This window comes from Microtus pennsylvanicus, chromosome 16 (assembly GCF_037038515.1).
Source record: "Microtus pennsylvanicus isolate mMicPen1 chromosome 16, mMicPen1.hap1, whole genome shotgun sequence".
NCBI classification, from domain to species: Eukaryota; Metazoa; Chordata; class Mammalia; order Rodentia; family Cricetidae; genus Microtus; species Microtus pennsylvanicus.
In genome coordinates, this window is record NC_134594.1 from 4,723,228 (window position 1) to 4,750,000 (window position 26,773).

At 42.1% G+C, this 26,773-nt stretch overlaps 1 protein-coding gene across 1 annotated transcript in view; it reads left to right on the forward strand.

Moving 5' to 3' along the window:
* Spata16 (spermatogenesis associated 16) overlaps positions 1-26,773 on the forward strand; it is a 243,106-nt gene that overhangs the window by 143,456 nt on the left and 72,877 nt on the right. Inside the window, exon 4 of the mRNA XM_075950646.1 lies at positions 4,449-4,533. Coding sequence (XP_075806761.1) covers positions 4,449-4,533 — 85 coding nt within the window. The remainder of the gene's footprint in view (positions 1-4,448; positions 4,534-26,773) is intronic.

Sequence of the window (26,773 nt, forward strand, 5' to 3'; positions counted from 1 at the left end):
AGTGCACCGTAGCCTCGGAATGTAATTGACACCTTGAGGATGGGAGCCCCATAAGGATGGCTAGGCAAAACTGGCCAGTTACGTTTCCATAGCGATAGCCTGCCTGGTCTTTCTGAGGAACAGAGTGCAGAGTGCCTAAACTAGGGTGAATTGTCCACAAAAAATGAGGTAAGATGGGGCTGAAGGAATGTCTCACTGCTTAAAAGCACTCGCTGCTCTTGCAGAGAAGGTTGGAGTCTAGCTCCCAGCACCCTGGTTAGGCCGCACAACCACCTTCAACTCCAGCTTCAGAGAAGCGAATGACTTCTTTATCTAGAAGGACTCTCTCTCTCTCTCACACACACACACACACATGCAGGCAGGCATGCAAGCACGCACCCACATCCTTAGAAACAATAGGTCAGAGAACTGGTTAGAGGGCATGGAAGTCAGATGCCATTAACTCTGGTTTTAACTTGAAGAGATTCAAATTCTGGAGAAGGCTGTTCTGACCCAGTGATTGTAATGGTATCACTCTCAATCCTGATTGAAAATAGAATAACCGAGAAAAAGAAGTCTAGCTTGGAAGCTGTTGCAGTAAACCATGTCAGAGATTATGAACTATATAAAACTGCTGGAGGTATGGAAGGGGCAGTAAATGTGAGAGGAGGGAGAGTCAGGGGTGACTCCAGGGATTTGGGGATGACCGCAGCATGGACCAAGCAAGGACTCTACTAGGTATGCAGCAACTGAGATGAAATCAGTGCATCACTTCATGCTGATCACAGCACAAAAGTCAGTATTAGAAATCCACCTTGCTTCCGTCAATGGATGGATGGAAGAAATAAAATGTGGTGCAAACACACGTGTGCACTATTCAGCCACAGGGCAATGAATCCTTGCTTGCAGCTACATAGGTGAACATGGACAGCCATGTGCTGAGTATGATAAACCAGATTCAGGAGGAAATACACACACTCTTACTTGTGGAAATGAAAGTTGATTGCTAGAGGTATAGAGTAGATTAGCAGAAGCTAGAAAGGAGTGGGCGGGAAGAGTCAGTCACCGGGTACAAAGTGATGGGAAAATAAGGTCTCTTGTCTAATACACAGTATGGTGACTGCATTCATTAGTAACATAGCGTAATTTCAGCATCACGAAAAGAGAGGATTTTGAATGTTTCACTACAAAGAATAATAGGGGCTTGAGTGATAGATGCTAGTTATGTAGATTTGATTATTCCACACACACTATAAGAATAGGGATATATATTCATATATAGGATATGTGGATATATACATTCACATATATAGGATATATGGATAAATATTCATATATATACATATATAAAGATATATGTTCATAAAAATATCACATTATCCTCCATAACTTATGTAATTATTATGTGTTGATTGAAAGTATAATAAAGCCAAGGCACAGAAGAGAAAGTCCGAGAAGACTGTGAAGTATTGGGAGGGAGGAGGGAAGCTCAGAGTCTTACATATGATTTTGTTCCATTAGGTACCAATTAGCCATCAAATAGAAGCGTTGAGAAGTAGAAAGGCTGGGAAGTTAGCTTCCCGAGATTCGGGAGATTAAGAGAGTGGTTCAGACACATGGTGGAAGGGTTGGATAGCCAATATATATTTGGTGTTTAAAACCATGAAACCAGTGTGCTCACCAAGAAAGTGAGAACAAAAGAAAGTGAGAATTTGGGGAGGGGAAGACTCCAGGAGACTCAAGAGAGCAACCAGGACATAGGAGAAAACCAGAAAGAAAGCCAAGTGGGAAGTAATATCATCCCTAAACCAAGAACACATGTCACATCAGGACAGAGGTGAACCACCGCCCTCAGCAGTGTGGGGCCATGGGAGGCACTGGAGGGAATAGAGGTCTGCTTGGAGTACACATGTTTTATGTTTCTGTCTTTTAAGGTTTTTGGTGGTTTGTGTGGTTTTGTTTGTTTGTTTTTTAATGGAGAAGAAGTAGTAATCAGGTAGTCACTGGAAAGGGGAGGCAAGAGAGTTCGCAGTGGGAGAGACAGCACATTTGTGAGCTGACAGAAAACCTCCAGGAGAAAGGGGAACTGGAAAGAGAAGAGCAACCAGAGAGTGGAGAACTATTAGAATTGTTCCCATGCTGGCTCAGCCGAGTGAGGTCCCGTGTGGAAGCTGGTGTGCTGGGTTTACGTTCTGCCATGTAAACTGCTTGATGTGGTGTTTAGCAGTAACACACAAACAGACAGAAAGTTCTCACTTCATTAAAGGAAGCGAGCTGATGAGATCTGACCAGAGCTGATGAGATCTGACCAGAGTGCAGAAACCCTCGATGGTCAGGTGCATAAAATGCTGACAGCAGGCAAAGACAGTAGTAACACTGAGCCGCACTGACTAGAGTTCAGGACTTGGGGCCATTAGAACAGATACCTGACGGAGAGTGGGAAGAACAGTGGGTAATGTTTGCATTGACTGATATAGCAAGTCTGCCAGATCCTGGATCTCACGTGGTACCTGCGTCCTTGGAGATGCTCGTTTTTAATTCGACAGTATGAAACCCCTGTCAGCTGCCTCACGATCGTCATATGGCACAATATGTCCACACACTTGTCGGGTCTCTTTCCAGACCACACTGACTCCCCAGGCTGCCCTGTGGGACAGAGGAAGGCCGGTAGTAGAAGTGGGGAAGCAGATGCAGTGGACTCGAGTCTTTCTGGCTCACATTCCTGATTTGAGTTCACGTCTGACCTATCTGTACATCCAAATTCAAGTGGAAGGAGGAAGCCGGGTACAGACTAGGACGGCAAGGTAGTTTACACCTCCTCTAACAACAGCATTGCCGCCCTTGGGAGTAGAGTTTTTCACATTTTCTATTGATCCTTTGACTTCATATTGACAGCAGAAAGTAGGTAAGAACACCTTCATGACAGGTTGACTTGCTTTGGGGGTCACTAGGAGAAGACTTTCCAGATGCTTCTACCAAACACAAACCTCTGAAATACAGCTTTGCCTCCTGATGTCTCTCCACACTCACACAGCATCAAAGCCTCCTGGTAGACTTCTCCTATTATTACAGCCTCAGGGAAACATGACAGGAATCTTCAAAGATAACTGTCATTTCTTTGAAATGTTAGGATACAACTCTTTTCCAACATTCCATGTGCATTGAGTTGAGTAATCCTCTAAACGCTATTATTTTTCCCAGTGTGTGCGTGTGTGTGTGTGTGTGTGTGTGTGTGTGTGTGTGTGTGTGTGTGTGTGTCACATACACCAGATGTCCTGCTCTGTCACTCTCACCGCATTTCCGTGAGACGGGGTCGCTCACCCAGTGTGGAGCTAAGTAGACAATGAGCCCTAGTGATGCTCCCGTCTGGGGGACCCCACAGCCCTGCAGTGACAGTCACACACATAGCCTGGCCCAGACTTTACATGGAAGCTGCGGAGCTGGCTCCGGTCCACATGTTTGCACAGCGAATCCTCTTACCCACTGAGCCGTCTTCCCAGCCCCACTGCTGATTTTCGAAGTCCTAATTTTTGTCTGTCATGAACAGGAATGTAAATGTTTTAATTCTTTGAGAAAAGTGCTATAGTAAGTTTATAGTTTCTCTGCCTCAGACAACCTATATTTAGGGAAGGAACATTTCTAATTCAATTTACAGTGATGTCAAGAAACAACACGTATCTGCAGGCAAAGATAAGAAAAACAGGCAGGAGTACACAGTGATAGCTCTACTTAAATAAATAAACTTTTGGTACTACTGATTAGGTACACAGGATTATTATATGTTTAATTGGCTAACGTGACAATTTGGAATTACTTCTAGTCACATTTAATTGGATTTGCAATCTCTGGGGAAAAAAGAAATAGAGAATCCTAGCAAAGAAACAGCTATAAAAGTAAACTGTTTTCCAAGGGGTGCTAAGTAATGAATTAATATCCATTCCACAATAGTTTTAATATCCCCCGGCTTAATAAGACCAATGCATTGACTGTATGCACTGGATCTGGAAGCTAATTCAATTAGACACAAAGTTGGGAGGGGGATTATCTGTTGAATCGTATTTTGTTTTGTTTTTTTTTAATTTTCAGTTGCAAAAAAAGCAAATTTAATCAGAGATAAATAATCTCTTAACTCAGGTAAAGCCTGAGGCGTGCTTAAATGGCCATCTAACAGTTCAGAGCTGTGCTAGGCTTGCAAACATCTTAAAGTCTGTGTGCATGGTGCAACAGTCCCACAAAAAGGAGCCTTTAGGATCTGCTACTCTGTGCATCTTCTGATGCTTCATACAAAACACCAAAGCAGAGCATAAGCATCCGTGCATAAGAGTCAGCTACGTGCCGTATCCTTAAGAGTGTTTCGTTTGGCTTGCTCTTACTCAGGTTAAATGTGCACATGGTTTGTGCACACTGTCTATTACAGCTCTCCCTCTGCCTTGTAAGCTCACGGTATTTTACATCTGTTTTGTCCCAAGGAGTGCCATGATTGCCGACTACATGTTCTGGCTATGCGGAGGAAGCGAGCACAGTGTAAGCAAGCTCATCAAGCTGTACTGGCAGGTAAAAAGCGATGCCCCCGCGAGGGAGGAGGAGCGCGTCTCATTTCTAGAAGCAAAATGAAGGATGAGTGCTTAAAAGACCACTGAAGAAGGTAGCTCTGGGCAAATCAATCAGACGGCCACCGCCCAGAGGTAATGTGTTGATGGAGGAAGGTCATTGGTTAAAAAAAAATAAAGAAACTGCTTGGCTGGCCCTCATAGGTTAAAACATAGGTGGGAGGAGTAAACAGAACAGAACGCTGGGAGGAAGAGGAAGTGAGCTCAGACTCTCCTCTAGGGAGCAGACGCCTCAGAAGAGACGCCATGCCCCGCTCCCGGGCAGACACACGCGATGAAGCTCCGACCCAGGATGGACGTAGGCTAGAATCTTCCCGATAAGACCAGTGCTCACAGATTATTAGAGATGGGTTGATCCGGATATCAGAATTAGCCAGTAAGGGCTAGACCTAAAGGGCCAAGCAGTGTTTAAAAGAATACAGTTTCCATGTAATTATTTCGGGTAAAGCTAGCCGTGGGGGTGGCCGGGGACGCAGCCCCGCCGCCCCTATTTCAACAATGTGTCTATAATGGAGATTTCTGAAACTAATTTTAAGGACAAAATTCAGGGTTGTTAACCCTTGGCCCATTCTGGAGTTTTACAGCTCAATATAACTCAGACATCCCAGGAACTGTTTTTCCAGGCATACCGTGATGACGCGGCCCCCTAAAGCACACCACACTTCTACGCATCCTTTCTGAGCTACAGGCTTCAACAGCAAACATCTGAGGTGATATTAATGCTTGGTGGAAGGTGAGGGAAAGATGAGGGGAATGTGGGTGACGTACTGAAAACTGGGCAACAGCAAACCTGCTGTCGCTTGCTTTTCAAAACGACAGCAGGATGTCCTCTCAGAGCCCTGGTAGATGAAAGAGAAGCCATTCCTCAGACTTGTGAGGAAAACTTGACTCATTAGCTCGCTCTCTTTCCATTTAAAATTCTCAGTAACTTTTATGTCTCCCCATTCAAACACCTGAAGTTCGATTTACAGTTTTAAATTAGCCCTGTTGTATTTGAGACCTGTCATCTATAAGGGAAAAAAGAGGGAGTGAGTTTTTGGATAAACACTTTTAATCCCCAAAAGAATTCCCTAATAGTAATTAGATAAGTATGAAAAGCAAAGCAAAACAAACAAAAACCAAAACAAAGCAGTTATAGTGGCCAGAGGCAAGGTAAGAACAATCAGCTCCCAACATCCGGCAGCTTGCCCCCACCTGTAAACCCAGCCCCGCTGGGATCCAGCGCCTTCCTCTGGCCAGAGAGCACCTGCGCTCGCGTGTGTGATTCCCACGCTCACACACACGCATACATATATTTTAAAAGAACGGTATTTTTAAATATTAACTGTAAAGAACTGGTAGATATGAAAAACGCAAGCAATATGATGCATACAATAGCTGATGTCTGACTGGAAAATTTTCAAGATATCTTAAAAGAAGCAAGAGAGGGTTTGAATCTCAGGAAGTGATCAGCAAGTCTGATGTGGAGTCGTTCCTAACAAAGGTTTGATTTGAGCTATTCATTTACAAAACAAATACGTATTGTGTGCATGCTGCACTTCCTGTATTTAATACAGGCACATATAAAGACAAATTATAAGGCTGATGCTTTTAAACAAGAGTTTTCTTTCCTTCATTTTTCAAAAAACATAAATAGCCTCATTTTATTCACCTTAAAGTAAGAAAATAATCTCCACTTGGCAATATATACATGTCCGCAATGACAAAAATTAACATCAAAAATTCTATATTTTGTTATTCTATATTAATAAGTGATAAGAAAATACACTCTTCATTGCATTCTTTTGATTGGTGAGAAGAGCCCCTGGCTGCAAGCAAGACCTGCTTCAGATGAGTTCCAGCCTCAGCTAGCCATAGACCCCTAGCTAAAATGAGTCTCTGGCTTCAGTAGAAAGTAAGAGGTGACTGACACAGTGTTTGAGATCATCCTCAAAGCTCATGTCAGGGCTAAAACTTCATCCAAAATCTTAGACTCATCCAAAAATGACATCAGAATTTTTAAGAAAAATGAAGCCGCTGTGAAGTCAGGAATGCCTGGCTCTCTAATCTGGCCTGGCAACCTCACTTATCAGCTCCATAATACTCGCCGACATTCGCTATATAGAAACATGGATGACATCTGCACAGCCATTAGTAAACAGCCATTAAGGTTGATCGGTCAGAGCCCAGGGATGTGGTGTGTGCGTGTCCTCTAGCACCTGGGAGGCTGAGCGGGAAGACCCTGTCTCAAAAAAATTGCATAGACCGGCACTATTTTCTTCTCCTTTCTAAGATAAGAAGCATATGCAGGAAAGGGACTAAGATAATGAGGAAAGGGACTAAAATAATGACATATGAAAATGCTATAATGAAACTCACTACTATATAAGTTGATTCAAAGAATGAATAAACAGTTACTGTATTGTAGGTAGTCCCCAGTATAAAATGGTTGACTCAGGAATATTTTTTTAACTTCACATTTGTTTTGGTTTTGGTTTTGGTTTTTCCACTCACAGTGCAGCATTTAACAATCTACATGAGATGGTCAAGGTTTCCTTATGAAATAGCCTGGCTGCGAGAAGATTTGCCTAAAAAAGCCTGACGCCAAGTGTTCTGAGTGTGTTCAAGGCAGGCAAGCCCACCCTGCGACATTTGCCACGCTGGATGGATGTATTGAAGGCATCTCAGTTTAGATGGGTGAGGCTTCGGGAGCACAACGCCACCTTAAGTCTAAGGCGCATCTGCTAGTTCCCTTTTCAAGTGCGTAAAACCCTGACTCCTCTGCTTAGTTAGCCTCTGTGGAGGTTTTAATGTAGAAATGGAAACTTTCAGAATGTGAAGATTCTAGTGCCAGGCTCCATGACTCTGCCCCTATTGACCCACAAACTGTCAAATACAACAGAACTGATCTGTGCCACCGTTATCTCGGGAACATCCTTGGATCGCATTAGAAACACTTTCCACACCATCACCCCGTCAGGGATGGAAAACGGCATAGCAGTCTGTGTCCTATGACGGCTCACACTGAGCTACAGCCGTCTGAGTAAAAGTGTTTGCGTATCTTATTCTCTAACAGCATCACCTCTGCAGAGGTCAGGAGGGTTGAAAATAACTTCTGGTGGTTGCACCAGAACACACTGTCTCTGTAGCAAGATGCCCAGTTTTCCGCCGCCAGCCATCCTTGCGGAGAACATCTTGAAACTTCATCACAAGGCTGTGCTAATCAGCAAGACAGGGAGTGCTTGGACGAGCTGAAAACTGGACGTTTGAATAAGATGCCTTAAGGGGTGTGTGTGTGTGTGTGTGTGTGAGCATGTGCATGTGTGGGTTCCACATAGAGGCCAGAGGAGAGTGTTAGATGCCATGAAACTGGAATTACAGTCAGTTGTAAGCTTCCCACTGTAGCTACTAAGAACTGAACTCTGGTCTCCTGGAAGAAAAGCAAATATTCTTTTCCAAGCTATCTCTCCTACCTCTGCAATAATATTAATACAAAAACTTTATCCAGTTAGAAGATCCGTTCTGCCTTCAGCCCCCAGCTCCTTAATGGCAGTCTAAAGTGTCCAGAATCATATAAACAAGGAGGTTGCAACCTTCCACTGATACAGACTGTCCTCCCGTGCTCACTCTCAGCCATGTGTTTACAAGACATTCGTAAGTTTGTACAACCTTGTCTTCTGCAATGAGATCGCAGCCTGACCCTCTCTGCGCTGCTCATCACCTGGAATCGGAAAAGGCAGCAACAGAAATTATACTGTAAAATAGCCACAGGAGAAGTGCAGAGAAATCCCACTGAACAGGAGCAAGCTGGCCCATCTTCAGTTCACTCCCCACCGCATTTTTATTTTCTCAATTTTCTTCACAGGTCTGCAACCTCCGGTCTTCACATCATAATCTCAGTCCTTGCTGAGAATCAGATTCAGTTGACAAACATCCAATCCAGAATAATGCTCACAAACCCCCCTCTCTCTCTCTCTCTCTCTCTCTCTCTCTCTCTCTCTCTCACACACACACACACACACACACACAAGAGCACATGAGAGACACAGACAGACAGAGACAGATACAAACAGGGTGTTTATTTATCCCATTGCATTAGAAATTGACCTAAACATCAAAGCAACACTGAAAAAGAATTATGACTTTTACTCAATTATAAAAAGGTTCTAATTTCTCTGGTATAAGAAGCTGGAATGTTTGACATAACATCAACTTCAATGTTTCATTTTAATGGCAGCAAATAGTAAAACTTGGACTAACAAAATCACCAATTGCAAATGAAGTCAGAGGTCCTGTAGCTCACAGCATCTCAGGTGTGTAAACACCAATCAAGAAATACCAACATCTTCTATTTGAAATCATATTACATCACTTCCAACCCTTGGACCACTGAGGTCTTTGTTAGGATGACATCATCAAGGTTATCTACACCAGCAATTTCTTGCAATGTTAAGATAAACCATTTGTCATGTGTCTGTAGCGTCTCCACTGAAAACTCTCGGGAAGCTGTCAGTCTCAGATCCAAGGCTGGAAGGATTCAAGTTATCTGACTCCCGACATTTCATTTAGAGATGCTGATTAGAGAAAGGACAAGAGGGAGGTCCCCCAGCAGGACTACTTACAATTGACTTCAGCATCTTCAGGTCAAAGCTTCACCTCACTTGCAGGCTATGATAACCAGTCATCACAAAGCTACATTCTAGAATGAACCCATTACCAAATTATACTACGTTTTCTTTATCTTGAAAAAATGCAGAACTACTGACCAAACAGAATCCTTTCTAAACCCCTGTCTTCACAGAGACTTCCCTAATCAGAAAGAATTTCATCGTGGCTCTTGCATCTAGACAAAGGGCCCCTGAAATGCTCTGTTGCTTGACTGTGAGGAAGCCAAGGACTTTCACAGCAGGAGGGAGCCCTCTTTGGGGATTGTTGGAAAAGCTGTTGACACCAACACAGGCCTGTGCAGAGAGCCTGACATGCGGAGCCTCTTTCCGCAGTGAAACAGCAAAGGCTGGGGCAGTGCCAGCTTCACAGGTTCTCCATCTGTGCAGAGAACACGAAAACGTCCCATCCAATTCAAGTTGGCATTGAAATGTTCATCTCAAAACTATCAATGGCCTGCATGGCTTCCAAAGAAAGCTCACTAAGAAGGTTTTTGGGTTTGTTTGTTACTTTGTTTGTTTGTTTGTTTGTTTGGGTGTGTTTCTTCTACTCTCAATGGACAGAACCGAGAACTGGACATCCCCTCCTCACATGCCCAAAGATTTAGTACGCTGTATTGACTCCTAAAGTGTTCCCATACACATCAGAGATTGAGGATTAAACTGCTCCTTCTCTTTATACAACACTCTTTATTACTAAGACCCCTTTTGTCCTTGACATTGGGCCTTGAAGAGATACCTGCTGCTTCTAGCACTAAAGCAAAATAATATTCCAAGCATGTTCTTGTCATAGTGAGCTTCCATCAACCTTGCTCTGTCATTAAAACTTGAAATCTTTACAGTTCAGTTATGCAGACACTTTTGAAGTTGGTGACTACCTTTCTTATACACTGAGAAACTGCCTTCATCGTTCATATTCATTTGCCATTATTTGTAGGCATGACACTACATGCCAGGGAAACAGAAGTAAACAAATAGACATCATTCCCTCTTGAGAGACCACACATACCATCCCTCCTCATCAGAAGCATCTCTTTCTTCAGCTTCAGTTACCCACATTCAACAGAGACTTGAAAATACCAAATGGAGGCCAAGTGTGTTGGCTCCCACCTGCAATCCCAGCACTCTGTGGGCAGAGGCAGGTGGATCTTCATGACTTTTAGAGCAGTTTCACCTATGTGGTGGGATCCAGTCCAACCAGGGATGCCTAGTGAGCCCATCTTGATAAAAAGAGGGAGAGACAACATGGCAGAGAGAAAGGAGGGGGAGGAGGAAGAGGAGGAGGAAGAGGGTCTAAAGCTAACCTGCATGCCATTTGGAGTAAGCTGATGAAACATCCCACGTGTTAAATCCCACAGTGGCCATTTCATCCTCCAGGCCATCTATAATAGTATACAGTACTTGTGTTGAGTTGGCACATTTCCTTAGTAATTGGCCCAAGTAGTGATTCTCACATATCAAAGAAAGCATGTGAAGGGCATCCTTTAAATGAGAAAGCAGAGGCACAGCAAGATAGAGAAGGGAAAAGCACATTCGCATAATTTTTGTTGCTTTAACTCTTGTTTTGTTACTCTTCTCTGCTTCTAATCTCTCATTGTGCCTAAATTATAAACTACTCTTATGATAGACCTTTGCATGAGGGACATTCCTCATTTAAGTAGGATTAGGTATAATCCATAGTTTCAAGCATCTATTGAGAGTTTTGGAAGACTTCCACCATGGGTTAGAGAGAAAGAGCCATATTCTGCCATAAGATATTTACAAGAAAGAATTACAGGACTGTAGGGTAATTAAAGCACATACCACTGCTTAATATTCTGTCTTTCTTCCATGATGCCATCAAAGCACATTGCAAAAATGCCACTCAATAAGTTGTTTAATAAATCAATCAAATTAAAAATTAGTTTGACATAAAGCCAAAACCAGTAACATCTAACACGAGAATATTATGCCATCATTGTTTTGTAATTAAGAAAGTCAGTGACTATGCAAAGAAGTGCTAATTGTCCTGATTTTACCACTGCCCAGACACACATATGTGTTTGAAGCTCAAAATTACAGCTGCCTTTCTAGCTTCCGCTGTGTTGAGACCTGTGTCAGACTATATGGAAAAGGCTGCTCTTTCACAAGGTTCTTTGGAGTGGTTGGTGTCCATGCTCCACGAATGTCCAAGGCATTGGCTATTCATTTCTTCTATTCAAGATGATTGCAACAGAAGCAGAAACCACATATAAGTATCTGTAATGACCATTGAGTCTTGTAGGCAATCTGTCCCTGGAATGAATTGGGAGTTCAGACTAACAATAAAGTGGTGTAGGAAATCCTTCCTTCTATATTTGTGTTGCTTTCATTGGTTGAATAAAGAAGCTGTCTTGGCCTTTTGATAGTGCAGCCCTTAGGTGGACGGAGTAGACAGAATGGAATGCTGGGGAAAAGGGAAGTGTGGCAGACACCCTGGCTCTCCTTTCCTAGATGGACACTGGATAGACTCATGCTGGTAAGCCATAGTCAAGTGGCGACACACCTTAATGGAGATAAGTTAAACGAATATGTAAGAGTTAGCCAATAGGAGGTTAGACCTAATGGGCTAGGCAGTGTTTAAATGAATACAATTTGTGTGTTGTTATTTTGGGGTATAAGCTAGCCAGACGGCGGGACACTGCCCACTGCTTCCTCCTTACTACAATAAAGCCTAGCTTTCTACTCTTTGTTTTTTTCTTGATATTGTGAAGTTATTCCAATATTACTCACCTACTTAGTGAAAACTTACATCTCTACATCAGAACAAAAATAAAACCTTCAACATGAAATTATAGGCAAAGTAAGGTCAAGGAACCAGAAACATCTATTATTATATTGAATAAAACACCTACATTTTTTGGAGAAGAAAAAGTGTGTTCCCTAGGCATGTACCTCCATGTGAGTATTCCCAACAGAAAGATACAGAACAGAAATTCCATGTGAGAATCTCACTTAATAGCCAGTATTCATTATATGCTTATTTACTTGGCCTTGTCAGACAGAGTTTGTAAAATGGATGCCTGGTATCTGAAAGCAGCCAAGTTACTGAAGATTATTCAGATTATACATAATTTGAGAAGTGCCAAAGCCACTTACCCAGAGATATTTCTCCATCAAATGTCATGCATTGTGCTTAAACTCCCACTACTTGGCATCAACTCTCTAGTCGGCCTTGGGTCAAATGCAAAATAAATTTGATCTGGGAGAGTTTAACTCAGCAATGGGCGACCTCTGGATACAAATGATGGAAATGGGTTTCTCAAGGCTCTTTGGAAAGCTGAAAGGACATAACGGAAGGAACAAGAGCAGGAGTGACGAAAGCCTACACTGAGGAAACTGACAGAGCGCCCTGAGGCTGAATACTACGAATGGACACAAGGATCCTGGGAAGGCAATGGTCCTGATGCTGACTGCTGCTCACTCCCTGCAGAAAAGTAAACAGATGCCCTGCGGCAGGAGGGACAGTGCAGGGCTGAGGACCAAGCTGCAGGCTCTGGTCTGCTGCTAAATCCTGGCTTCACTCCTGTATGGATCAGCTAATGCTAACACGGTAGTGTTACATGACAACCACCGTAAAACTCCCAGGAATCAGGTTGGCTCAGATTCAGATGATCTGGGCTACTCTTCGTTGGGTTCAGCTCCAAGCTTGAGAGACGTCCACCTGTGTTCCGCACATCTTTCTACCTCCCTTGACCGATAACGTCTTGCTGTGGTTCTTAGGAGGAAATGTGGCATTCCAAGAGAACACCAGAGTAGAGTCACTGGAATCCTCTGCGCCAAGTGTGCTCACGTTGGGAGAGCCAAAGGAAGTCACAAGATCAACCCCGAGCATTAAGGAAGTTCTGCCCACTGCAGAACCAGGACAAAGTCATGAATACAATATTGGCACAAGAGGGGGGAATGAGGAAACCAACAAGGGTACATTATTGTTCTCTGTGATAAAGCGTTAGGTCTCCCTTGGTGGATCTCAACAGTGGTGTCTAGTGACCAACTACTTTAGGGTCACCTGGGTTAAGTGGTAATCTCGTTTCATTTCTGTTAGCTGTGACCAAACTTCCCTAACAAAAGGCAGCTTAGGGGACAAGGGATTTTCTCCAGCCTACAATTCTAGATTACAGTGCACAGCTATGGATAAGTCACCTCAGGAACTTCAAACAGCTGCAGATCACACCCATAATCAGAAGAAAAAGAATAATGCACGCTTGTGAACTAGCTTTCTGCTTGCTTGCACTCAGCTCCACTCTAACACGGTTCAGGACCCGCGCCTAGGGAGTGGTGCCCACATCGGGCGGTGTCTTCCTACGCTGGTTACCTAAGACACACACCCCACAGGCCAGCCTTTAACACACGCAATCCCTCACTGAGGCTCTCTCCCAGACGCCTCTATGGTGGGTCAATTTAACAACTAATCTAACCATTAGAGATGGGGGGTCCTCTAACACTCCTGTCCCCACCCAATGACTGCCTTGAACTAAATGTAAGCACATTCCAAATCTGCTATGTTCATAGCCAGGTTAGCCTACCCCGCAGCTTACCTGGAGCTGCATGAGGGGGAAGGGCTGGGAGAGACTGCCTCTGTCCGTCCACAATGTCTTTCCTCCCGGGAGTTAAGCCCTTCATGCTTCCAGCTGTTAAATATGAGTAATTGCTGTCTTCCTCCCTCCATGAGAGCTCTCCCAGGGCTTCGGTGGCCTGGCTTGCTGCCATGGCATAGCTACACCGCAACGGCCACTGAAGTCTTCTGAAGCCGCTTGCCTGAAAAGAGATTTCTCTATTAAGATAGGCAATATTGAAATTCCCATTTTACAAAATGTCCTGTTTTTTTTTCAATTAGAAGGCAGGCTAAAGAGGAGGTGTCCAAATTGAGATGCAAGGCAAACGAGAGCTTCTTTTCCTGGCTCTTGGAAAAAAAGATAAATATGGAAATGAATTTCTCATCTAATTATTCATTCCTGTTTATATATTCTTTAATGATATGTTTCCATGGTTACCAGCGTTGTTAAATGCTGCCTGTGTTTCATTTTGCTTTGATGCTATTTGAGGCGGCATGCCAGTAGGAGAGGTTCACTTTTAACTGAAAGGTGTAATGAGGCATATGTTTGATCCAAGGTTGAGTGTTCCCATGAAGGAGATAGTGACCGTGACATTGCTGGTGGTGTGGTTTCTGTGTAGTTCTTCAGTGGTGTTCTGTGAGTTTTGTAGGCCTTGGGCTGAGAAAGAGAAAGAGAAAGGGAAAGGCAGAGAGTGGGAGAGAGAAAGAAGGGCAGAATCTGAACCATACACACATGCAAATTCACATTAATATGTCGGTAAGATGGCATGCACTTGATTTGCCCATGCTGCCAAGTAAGTGGGCTTGCTTCTCCCTCTCCCTTCTCCACACACCACCCCCCTTCTTCAGTCACATGCCTGCTGCATGCTTGGTGCAGAAGCCTTCTCCCAGCAAAGTGGAGCAGTTACTTCACCTCAGTGTGGGACTCGGCCACAGAGCCATCTCTCCAGAAACTGCTTGCCTTTGGTGCCCTGAGTCTCGGGAGAATAATAGCTCTTTTGTCAGCCTCCAGATCACACGAGAACCTGGAAGCAGAGATCCCTGCCCATGCCTCAGAATGTGCACTGCAGGGGGAAGCATCCTGCCCCCTGTGTTGGCATAGACCATTCAGATCGCTCAGAGAACAGTGGCATGAAAATTAGTCCCCAGACCCTCCTCAGCAACACTTACTCTGTCCTAGGCTTTAAAATGTGCCAGGCTGTTAATGACCCTGCTTGGATTTTTGCAGAAGTATCTGTCAATTACCCGGGAAAATCATAGTCAGCTCATTTCTGTCTCTTTTTGTCGTCCCCCCACCCCATCTGTCTCTGTCTCTGTCTCTCTCTGTGTCTATCTATCTGTCTGTTTCTCTGTCTCTGTCTGTTTCTCTGTGTCTCTCTGTTTCTCTCTGTGTTTCTCTGTCTCTCTGTGTGTCTGTCTATTTCTCTGTCTCTCTCTGTGTCAGTCTTTCTGTCTATTTCTCTGTCTCTCTCTCTATCTCTGTGTGTCTTTCTCCCTGTCTCTCTGTTTCTCTCTGTATGTGTTTCTCTGTCTCTCTCTGTCTCCCTCTCCCCTCTTCTAAAGAGGCTTTGGGATGTTTTTAATAGTTTTTTAAAGGAAAAGTAAACTCTAAATTTCTTTTCATTTTCTCTCATTTGAGAATGATATGGATTCTAAAAAGGGAGGCACTCTGAGGTTCCTCTACTTGGGCAAACTGGCTGATCGGTGGTCGACTTTCTGCAACTCTCCTCCCAGGCTGCCAGGAGGTTGCTGACACAAAGACTCTGCTACCCAGTTGAAATCTGCAAAGGCCTCTTCCTTCATTGTTGTTTGCATCTAAAAAAAAAAAGTCAAAAACTATTATGAGCAAAACCAAATTTAGAGGCTTTATGGCTATCTTTTATATTTCCCACAGGTTTTTATGGGTTATTGATTTACAAGCTTGCAGAGAAATTGAGGTCACATTTTTTGGGGGCATCTGGAGATGTACAATTACTATCCCATGAAATCATGGCATTTCCAAGCTGTGCTTACCCAGGTGGAGGATAATCTGTAAAACTCGAAGGTTTTAATGTTTATTTTTTCTGCTACCCTTTGGCAGTACTACACACCAATTAAAAAAGCAGGTTCTCTCTTCTTCAAGTTGGATGACTGCTTGTTCTTCACTAGTTTCTGAAGACAGTCTGTTCTACCTGTACCTGCGTTGAATAGTTTTCTTTTTCCTAACAATTTTCCTTCTTCTAAATAATGAGACCTTGACATTTCAAATGTCAACCTTTAGCATATGACATATTTGATTTTTCTCAGGATCATAAATTAACAATGAAGCTAACCTAATTCCTTTTACAAGAAAGCTTAAGTATTCTTATATGTAGTGCAGACTAAGGTAGGAGTCAACAGCCTCTGAGAAACAATTACAGCCAGAGAACCTTGGGAGGATGATTGCCAAGATATGGGGTCCAGAGAGATGGGAATCACCGCAGTTTGAATGCGAGCCTTCATTCCCCAGTGCTCAGAAGCCCACCTCAATGAGTCTAACAAGGCACATGAACTTCCTTTGTGAGATCATGAAGGAAGCACTTTTATTTATTATTATCATTTGGAGTTTCAGTTTGCTGTTGAAATAAAGCACAGGGAAATATACCCATATATAAGACATATTGATTTATATATAGATTATATATATGCACACATATCAATTTTGCAAAGCCATTTAGTTTATCATAGACATAATTATTCCCCCTTGGAGACATCTTGATGTTCAGTGACATGATCAATAGTCTTATATAGGAAGCCAGCAGCCCCATAAAATCAGATTCCTGAAATCTGGTGGCCTGGCCTGGAAGAGATTTGATTGAGGGCAAATAAGAGACATGAGAAAAGATAGGAGATGTCTGGTTGCCAGGCAAAGTTGAAACTTGAGAGAGGGAAGAAATTACAGGGAGGCAGAAAACCAAAGACCAACTTTGAGTGACATCAGTAGCTGCGGTCATCTCTTCTGATGGGTTCCAGACACACTGTCATTCTCCCTCGCTCAGTGCACAGCAGATGTTCAGCTCCACAGGGAGCCACGCATCTCAAGGATGAATCCATCCTTTGGATGAAGACTGCTTGAACTTTTGCCTGCTGCCCAGGATTCCACGCTTGTCCTCTGGAGCCACAGGCAAGAAATATTCCCATATTTGGAAGTCTATCTTGGTTGGCTGGCCAAGGCTGTAGACCCACTTAGGAATCTCCAGAGTCTAATGGCTCAGAGCTTGAGGCCCTGATGTAGATATAACTGATTTCAGCCCAAGCTCTCCCTCTTGAAAAAGTTGTGCAAACCTCGCACCATGCTAGAGAATACTGTGTTGTGGGATAAACTGTTTCCCTGATCTGTAAAAGGGCACAGGTCTAGTTTCTAACGTTCTTTTAGCAAACATTTAACCAAATGCACAGGGAACCCCATCTAATCAACAAATGATTTGTGGGTGTGTTCAGGAGCTGATGGAAGCCTACACACACACAGCCTTTTGCGTTTGATGACACACATCGGTCTTTGCACCGCACACTCTTTCCGTTTCTTACTCAAAGTCATGTCACCTAGGGGTCCCCTAACATCAAACAAATGCTTTGTAGAAAGAGCATTACAAATTTACAAATGGCACAGCCAAGCTCTTGTCCCAACCCTGACATTAATGACATTCATACAATATCAAGCCGTATCTCAATCTGAAGTCACTGGTCAAGAAATAAAATGAAAAACAGCGCGCACTAGCCGGTTATGGTAGTACACAATATAAATCCAGGACTCAGATGGTCAAGAGAGGAGCAGCACAAGCAGTTCAAGGGGGCTTGGGATATATAGTCTCAAAAGATTCATTTAATTTAATTAAACAACACATAGCTAGGCATAGTAATGAAGTCGTGAAGTATAAAGATGAAATACACAAGAAGTGTTCCGACCTGTCTTGACATTTACCCCCGAACTCAGAGGCTAAGACCATGTGTAGTTCCCAGCTGTCCTTATAAAATAATTGCAGGTAATGTAGCTATTTCTTCCCTTAATACCTTCGAGTGATTCATCTGCAGTCATCAGAACAAAAGAGCTATTGCATCCTGAAGAGTCTGGAGGCCGCTGAAACCCACACGTGGAACTCTTGAGTTTTGATCAGCTGGTGTTCCCCCAAGGTGCAAGTGGGAAATTGTTCACAGTCTTCAGAACAGGAACATAATTTAAATTCTATTTATAAATTATATGTACTTTGTCACTGAATAAGCTAAGCAACCTAAGCATATTAATATGGCAGCTCCCCTACCTAGAAGCCTTTCCTATAATTTTTGTAAACTTTTTCTTCGAGATGGACATGTTTGTTGACAGTATATCCCAATGTACTGAGATGCCAATGGACAAAACTATCTTACTGTGAGCAGTAGGTAAGAAACCTGTCTGTGTCCATCATTTTGAAGAGGGTTTTAGTGTGGTCATTGGTTTGATACAGCCACTTGTTCAGCGGTTAGTATTGGAGCCTACTTCTAGTTTTCATAACAGAAGAAATAGGATACTGCTATAGCCAGGCAGTGGTGGTGACACCTTTAATCCCAGCACTCTGGAGGCAGAGGCAAGTGGATCTGTGAGTTTGAGGACAGCCTGGTCTACAGAGTGAGTTCTAGGACAGCAAGGACTACACAGAGAAACCCAGTCTCGAATAATGGAAAGAAAAAAAGATTCCACTGGAGGGAAAAGGGGGGGAATTAATGTTTGATCTTTCAGAAATTTACAATCTAATTTTAAAAATGCAAGCTTTCAGTACAGAAGAAACCATTGGTTTAGGAGACTTGAACCCTTTCTCCTGTTTTTAATGCTGTGACCTGAGATGAACCACCAGAACTTACACACTTGTCACTTAGCAAGGAGTTGGTATGAAATTGTACCATAGATCTTTCCCTCCCCTCAGTTCCATGTTGAAGGTAGATGTGAATAATTTCTACAACTAAATACAAATGATTAAAAATTAGCACAGGAAAATCTTTAGCTCTAAAGTGCTGAAGTGATCCAATTAATAGAAGCATCATAACCCAAACCTAAGCCAGACATGCAGCTCACTTTTGTAATTCCAGCCCTTGGAATTCTGAGGCAGAAGAATTACCAGACTTTGAAGCCAGCCTAGACTAAATAGTGAGGCCCACTGACTGTCATGGTGCACACCATTAATCCTAGCACTCAGGAAGCAAAATCAGGAGGATCTCTGTGAGTTGGGGGCCAGCCCGGTCTACACATCAAATTCCAGTACAGTCAAGAGTACCGAGAGTGAGACCCTGAGAGGGAGCGGAAGAGAGAGGCCTTAACCAGAAGGAATGGGAAGCAAGAGTGTATTGTATCCACACAAACACATTTATGCATTATGCACATACATATTTGCTAAAAATCTATAGCATCTGCATATAGCGCAAAACTAAAGGAAATAAAATTTCTTTAGAATTTAAAATGCTACTTATTTATTATGACTGCTTTTAAACAGCAAGGATTGCAAAGTAGGGAATTCAAGATAGCCATATCAAAATCTGTTTACCTAAAAAAACGGTAACCTGACCATGCCATCTTTCTTGATTTACAGACAATGAAAACAAAATGTAAATGCCTCATTTCTACCTCATGAGGAGGTCTATGACCTTCAGGTCCCTGCACTGACGGACTCAGCAACAAAGCAGTACACATCTCCTTATAGACACCAGGAAGGAACGTTCAACGGCAGTCGCTTCATAAAAGAACTCCTGTCCCGCACAACAGACATTCAGCATTAAGTACTGACCACTGTGGCAAAGGAAAGCAATCCACCGTTACATACTCTGTTCTAATATGCTATTGCATTGATGATACAATCACAGAAATGATAGTCCAGTTATCACATAAGTGACACAGAGAACAGCCTGTAGGACAGTCACAAGGAAAGGTAGTTAGGAAAATCTACTCTCTATTTCAAGGCACAGAAACCTTCCAAATTAAACCTATACATATTTATAGGAATTACATTTTTAAAATGTCACTTATAAAGTTTTATTTTTCATTTTCTAGTAAATTATACTTATCATTCAAAATTATATTATTATTCATACAATAACAAAGAGTTATGCTAGCCATTAAAGACTAGGTACCAATCTCAACTATATAAGTTCGAGTATAGGAAATTACCTTTGAAAGTAATAACAGTTATTCTGAAAATAGAACAATGGAACCATAATATTCAGTGCCTAATAACACCTACCTAGATGGATTCTATAAGGGTTAAAGAAAATGGCATATATAAAAGCTTGTATTACAGTGCTAAGTGAAAAATGATTATTTTATCTTTAAATGCTGTTTTTCTTTACTTTTCATAGCACATAAGGCTTAATTGAGATTTGAATTTCCACTTATTACTATTTCTGTATTAGGACAGACTAATTCTATAACAAACAACCCCATTCCCCCCTCACTTTCCCACTACTTAGAAGATTGAACCTTGAGCCCCCTGTGGACTAGACAAACGTGTTCTCACTCTTACTGAGTCGAAGCCACAAAAGACATTACTAGCCTTCCTTTTACCTTTTGTCTTGAGGCAACATCTCAATAAATTACCTAAGTTGGCCTTGAACTCACCCTGTGGCCCAGAACAGACTAGAACTCACTCTGTGGTCCAGGACAGCCTAGAACTTACCCTGTGGCCCAGAATGGACTAGAACTCACTCTGTGGTCCAGGACAGCCTAGAACTCACCCTGTGGCCCAGAATGGACTAGAACTCACTCTGTGGTCCAGGACAGCCTAGAACTCACCCTGTGGTCCACAATGACCTTGAACTTTCAGTTCTCTGCTCAGCCTCCCGAGTAGCTGGGATGGCAGGACTAGGCCTCTAGGCCTGGTTGTGAGTTCTCTTCAGTCCCCAGTGAAAGAAAATATAGTATACACTAAACAAGGCTTCATGGACCAGGAACAGAAGTTGCTCTTGCATACCTTCCCTAACAGCCCGCAAGTGTCTATGAAATTCCTGTCATGTCCACAGTAGGTAAAACCTTAATTTTTCAAAAGGAAGTGATTTATAATATAAAAGTCTAATTTTAAATTCTATAAAATTAAAAAGTGGTTCCTCTAAAAGCCTCTTAAAGGCTCCCCAATCTCAATGAATTAGGTTGGGAAAGTCCTGAGGTGCTCTCCAGATCAAATTTTGTAAGAAATTAACTTAGTATGATTGTGGTCAAGACTAATATTGGGAGCAATAAGGAACTAACTTGATAGTCTAAAATTATTTGATTACATTTTCTAATTAGAAGTGACAGAATTCCTTCTGGCTGCATGACTTCTATCAGGCATGAGTCAAGAAATGGGGGGAGGTGGCAAAAACAATCTCAACACCCTGAAATCTTGTATTACAGCTTCTGTCAGCTTCACAGGAATCCTTCCAGTACTCATGAATTTTTGCCAGGAGAGTTGAGCCTTCTCGGTGTGTAAGAGGGAGATGAATTCCCTCCCTTCTCATCTGTTCACATCCACTTACCTTTACTCTTTGAAGGACTTACCTCCTCCCTCCCCCTCCTCCCTCCTCCCAGCTCCAAGGATGCAGCAAGTCTATGTCACCATTAACCAATTTGTAGATCACTGCTCACAAACCCCATTTAAGTGCAGGACCTCCTGAAAGACTCAAGAGTTCGTGCCACTAGCACAAACCAGGAAGCCACCACTATTTTAAAGAAGCCACATCTCTCCTTGCTGCCAGCAAACAGAGCCTTTCTGAAAAAAAAATGTTGCTACTAAGAAGTTGTGCTTAACTCTGTTCTTTTGTGTCTAGCATTCCTTCCCAAGCTATGTCAGTTTTTATGTGGGTGTAGTTGCCCCACACTGGCGCCATTTGTAAGCAGAGAAGGCACTTTGGTTTCCACACTGCCCAGACCCTAATAATCACACAGAAACTAAATTAACTGCAATACTGTTTGACCTACTAGCTAAGGCTTCTTATTAAGTAAGTCTTACATCTTAAATTAACCCATTTCTATTATTCTGTGTATCATCACAAGGTTCCAAGATGCCGTGTAGCTGTCAAAACAGAAAGACGCCCTGATAGATGATAGAGTATTTTCTTTAATTTGCCAAATGTAAATAGACTAAATATTCTTGCTTGATAACTTTTTTGTATGTGCAATTTTATTATGTTAAAATTAAAACCTTCCTTTTTATTTAGACAGAAAGGGGACTATGATGTAGGATTCCCCTCTATATGATATGAATATGTTTTATTACCATTGATTAATAAAGAAGACGCTTCAGTCTATAGCAGGGCAGAGTATAGCCAGGTTGGAGGAGATACAGAGAGAGAGTGTAGGCAGAGTCAAGGAGATGCCATGGATCTGCAGAAGCAGAAAGACACCACCCCGGAACCTTACTCGTAGGCCACAGCCTCATGGTGATACACAAAATAATAGAAATGGGTTAATTTCAGATATAAGAGTTATTTAATAAGAAGCCTGATCTAATAGACCAAAAAGTGTTGTAATTAATACAGTTTCTGTGTGATTATTTGAGTCTGGGTGGTCAGGAAACCAAAGCACAGTCTTCACTTGCACCCAGATATGTCATTTCTGGACCTATACCCAAGGGGTCTATATCCACAGAAATGCTTGCTATTCCATGTTGATTGCCACTCTATTCACAATAACTAGGAAATTGAACCAACCTGTATGTCCATCAGCTGATGAGTGGGTAATGAAGATCTATACACATCCATACACAATGAAATTTTATTCGGCTCTAAAGAAAAAATGAAATTACAGAATCTGTAAGTAAACGGAACTAGAAAAAGAGTCATGTTGAATGAGGTAGCCAAGACTCAGAAACACAAACACTGCATGTTCTCTCTTTAAAATTCTATTTTTAAAATTGGTTTAAACATATAAGAGTCTTATGAAAGACAAAGTTAAGTCCAATTTACAACAACCACACATAGACCAGTAAAACTGATAATCAAAAAGAAATGACCAGTTCCTGTAGAAATGCAGTACCCAAGATGACACGTATTTTGAACAAAATACTAAAAAAATTAAACACAGCAGCATGTTGAAAATCACCATCATCAAATGGGATTCATTTCAGAGATGCAAGGATGGCTCAACATATACAAAAATCAATGAACGTGATACAACCAGTAAACACGATAAAGACTAGTGGAAACGTGAGCTAGTGCGGTCGCCATGGAAATCAGTATGGTAGTTTCTCAAAAACTGAAAAGTAGAATTAGCCTATGATATGATCTAGCTACACTGCTCCTGAGAATATATCAGAAAAAAAATTATACTAACACAGGGATACTAACGCAAAACTTATCCTAAACGCCAATCAGCAGATAATGAATTTATAAATGTGGTGTATCTAGACAATGCATTTTCATTCAACTGTAAGGAAAATGAAATTACTTCATTTTCAGAAAAATAGACAGAATTGGAGATTTTCCTATCAAACTAAATAAGACAGACTCAGAAAGACAAACACTGCATGTTTTCCCTCGTGTGTGCAATATAGACTTAAATGTATTTGTGACTTGAAAGTAAAATAGGGAAATCTGTTAAGGAGGAAGGGGTCTAAGAGGAGGGAGATGGAAATAAGAAGGGGTATGGGAGAGGAGGGAATGGCATGCTTTCATTCCATGTGCAATCCAACTGTAACAATATATATAAGACAGATGGGGTGAGGACGCAGAGAGAAGCAGAGGGGTGTTGTTAGGGATGAAAAGGAGACCAGCAAGAAGAAGCAGGGCAATAGAGTGTGGGGGTAAAAATAAGAAAAGTTCTAATCTACACATTTGTGAAATTTTATAATAAATTGCTACACTAATTTTTAAAGTTGATATTAGGAGTGCTAGCAGGATGGCGTCTGCTGCCAAGTCTAAAGACTTGAGTTCAATCCCCAGGACCAACAAAGGGAAAAGAGCTAAATACTGACTCCTGCCTGCAAACTGTCCTCTGACCACCACACAATGTTATGTCTCTGACTCTGTAGCTCTCTGCGTCTTGTTTTTCTGTGTGCGACTCTTTCATATATTAAATAAATAATAAATATATTAAGAATATTTGAAGCAGTTGATGACTAAAAGCAGGATGAAGAGCAGACCCCATCAATAAATATCATTGTCTGCCAATGACCCACTCTTATATGTAAGGAGACCCAATCTCTGCACCAGAAACCAATATAGAACTAATAAAGCAAATCATCAAATTAAAAATCATCAAATACAAAAATTAGAAGCACTACTATACTTCAGTAGCAGATTGTTCAAACTAGAAATGAAGGGAATCATAGCATTTACAACAGATACAGATGCTCAATAAAATTCCTATGAACAAATTTAACCAAACAGATGAAATATCTCTACAAAGAAAACCAAAGTATGGATGCAAGAAATAGAGGAATCACAGGAAAAGAAACATATCTCGTATGGATGGACTGGAAGAATCAATATTGTTGAAAATGTCCATAACACCAAAAATATTTACAGAGTCAATGAAATCCCCATCAAAATACTAGAAATCTGAAAAGTTGTACCCTGCCATCTGCATGTAACTAAAAGACATTATACTGCCTGACTTCGAAATGTCCCACAGAGCTGTGGCCACTAGGAGAGCACACTGTATTGGCATACAAGCAGACAGAACAACCGAGGGAACAGACAGAGAGGCAGGAAGTCAACCTGTGTGTCTACAACCAGCTCATTGTTGATACAGGTGCTAAGAAGCCACAGGGAAGAAAAGACATTCTTTCCAATAAACACAGTAGCAGCCATGACTTCCCTTCTGTTCAACGGGTTTTAAGTCAATTAGACATCTGTTGGTTGCCACCAACATGTGAGTGCCACTTACTGCACCTGTACTGTGACATTGTCACGGTTTGGAAATACTGCATCTTGATATAACTGTTTAATTGCTTCCCTCCTTCTGAAGCTTGATCAATAAAGATTGAAAAAAAAGAAGAGGAACAAATGATCTAAGATTATTTAATAAAGCCTCAAGGAGTCATATTAGTTTATATTTACCTGAGATTCTATACAATACATAGATTTTAAATGTATATATTTGTATGTATATATGTATGCATGTATGTATATGAGGTAGTCCCCACAAGAACAATGGACTAACCAAAAAACTCAGTATCAGACAAAACATATCCTTTTCAATGGTTGTCATGTATTCAAGGGGCTCCATCAAGAGTAGAGGCCACTATGCAGGCCTTGGTTGCTTCTCAGAGGTTGGTGGGAGGCCCTGTTGCAGAAAACATGGCACAATGAGGACACAGAACTCAGGTAATTTGAACTGGATGGGTCCAAAAAGCCCCTTTCTTGCAGTCTAGCCTCTGTGGTACCAGAAAATAAAATTTTCAATTTTAATAAAGTGTGTAGGCTGAATTTTTCCTAGATTGTTCCATTAACCAGCTACCCAATAATGTAATTACACTAAGTAGTATATGAAATATTGCTCTATTCTTTTACCAGAGCAGTGTGAGGCAAGTTCAAAGTCCAAAAGACTGTCTCGTCCTAGAAAAAAAGCAAAACACAGCAAGGATATTTCAGGATCCAATGAACGCAAGAACAACCCGTATTCTCATTTCTACTCTAGAGTAATTATCATTTCTCCTTGGTGTTATAATAATTTTCTCCAAACATTATTCCCTCTGGAAATGTCTTCCTTTCATTCACTGCTTTGCTCAGCTGTGAGAAAAGATCTCTCTCGTGTAGCCAAGGCTGTCCTTGAACTTCTGTTCCTCCTGCTTCTACCTCCTAAGAGATGGGATCACAAGCACTTACCACCATGCCCTCCCAAGAGCTCATCTCTCATTCGGGAGTTGTATAAGTGGTCTGCTCACTAGCCCACTCCCTTAGGTGTCTCTAGGATGGAGAACATGAAGTCAAAAAGTGACCTATGTTGGTTCCCAGTAGGAAGTCTGCTCTCCTAGAAACACACACACAGCAAGGCCCGAATGCAAGGCATGAAGCAGTGAGCCAAGGGCACAGATCTGCCAAGGAGCGGATCACGCTGCCTCATGAAAACCACACTTCTGCCGCTTGCAGCAAAGCTGGTGAGTGTCGTCGGGCATGTGCCTTGCCATCCCTGCTGGGAGATGGCTTCGTTAAGCTACCCTGCCAGCAGTCGCTTACAATGCCAGCAATTGGAAAAGAAAAGGGCTGGAGAGCGTTCCCTCCCATCCTGTCCTGATTGTGATCTTGCTAATGTCTCCCTAGAAGCAAGCTGGAAGATTAAATACCTGCACTGATTTTTTTTTTCAGCCAGAATTTAAGACAAAATGCCCACTTCCAGGATATTCAGAAAGACCAATGGAAAGCCTCGAAGGTGTTAGAAATTGTTAGACCGTTGTCCCCTCTCTACAGTCAAGTAAAGTGTTAACGTGCAGTGTTCTAAGAATAAGACCATATTTGGAAAGGGGCTCTTTGAAAGGAGGGCTAGGTTAAAATGAGATCTAGGTTAAAATGAGACCAGTCCAATAGGAGTGGGGTCATAAAAAAGAAGATTAAGACACATAAAAAAAAATGGGAATGTATCACAGGCGTCAGGCAGATAACTCACATTCAGAAGGCCCTGGATTTGATTACAACACCAGATATACACTCACAAGAAGAAAAGGAAATAGAAGGAATCTGATTCGAAGACACAGGAAGGAAACAGCCATGTCCAAGATAAAAGGGGAGGCCTCCCTAGACACCAACACTGCTGGCCCTCAGTCTTGGGCTTCCAGCTTCCAGAGTGCTGAGAATATGAACTTTTGTTGTTCCAGCCAGTCGCCTTCTGGTCCTAGCTGATTAATACGGGAGTCAACAGCTTAAATAAACAGTAAAACCGAGTTCTGACCTTAAACCCAAGATCTGAAGCGTCCGTCCTGTGTTCCACATCACTCCGCGTGCATCTCCAGTGGCTTCAAACCCACTTGGTCTAAAAAGGCCTCCTGGGGATGGTTCCAGCTCTGAGTCCAAAGGAG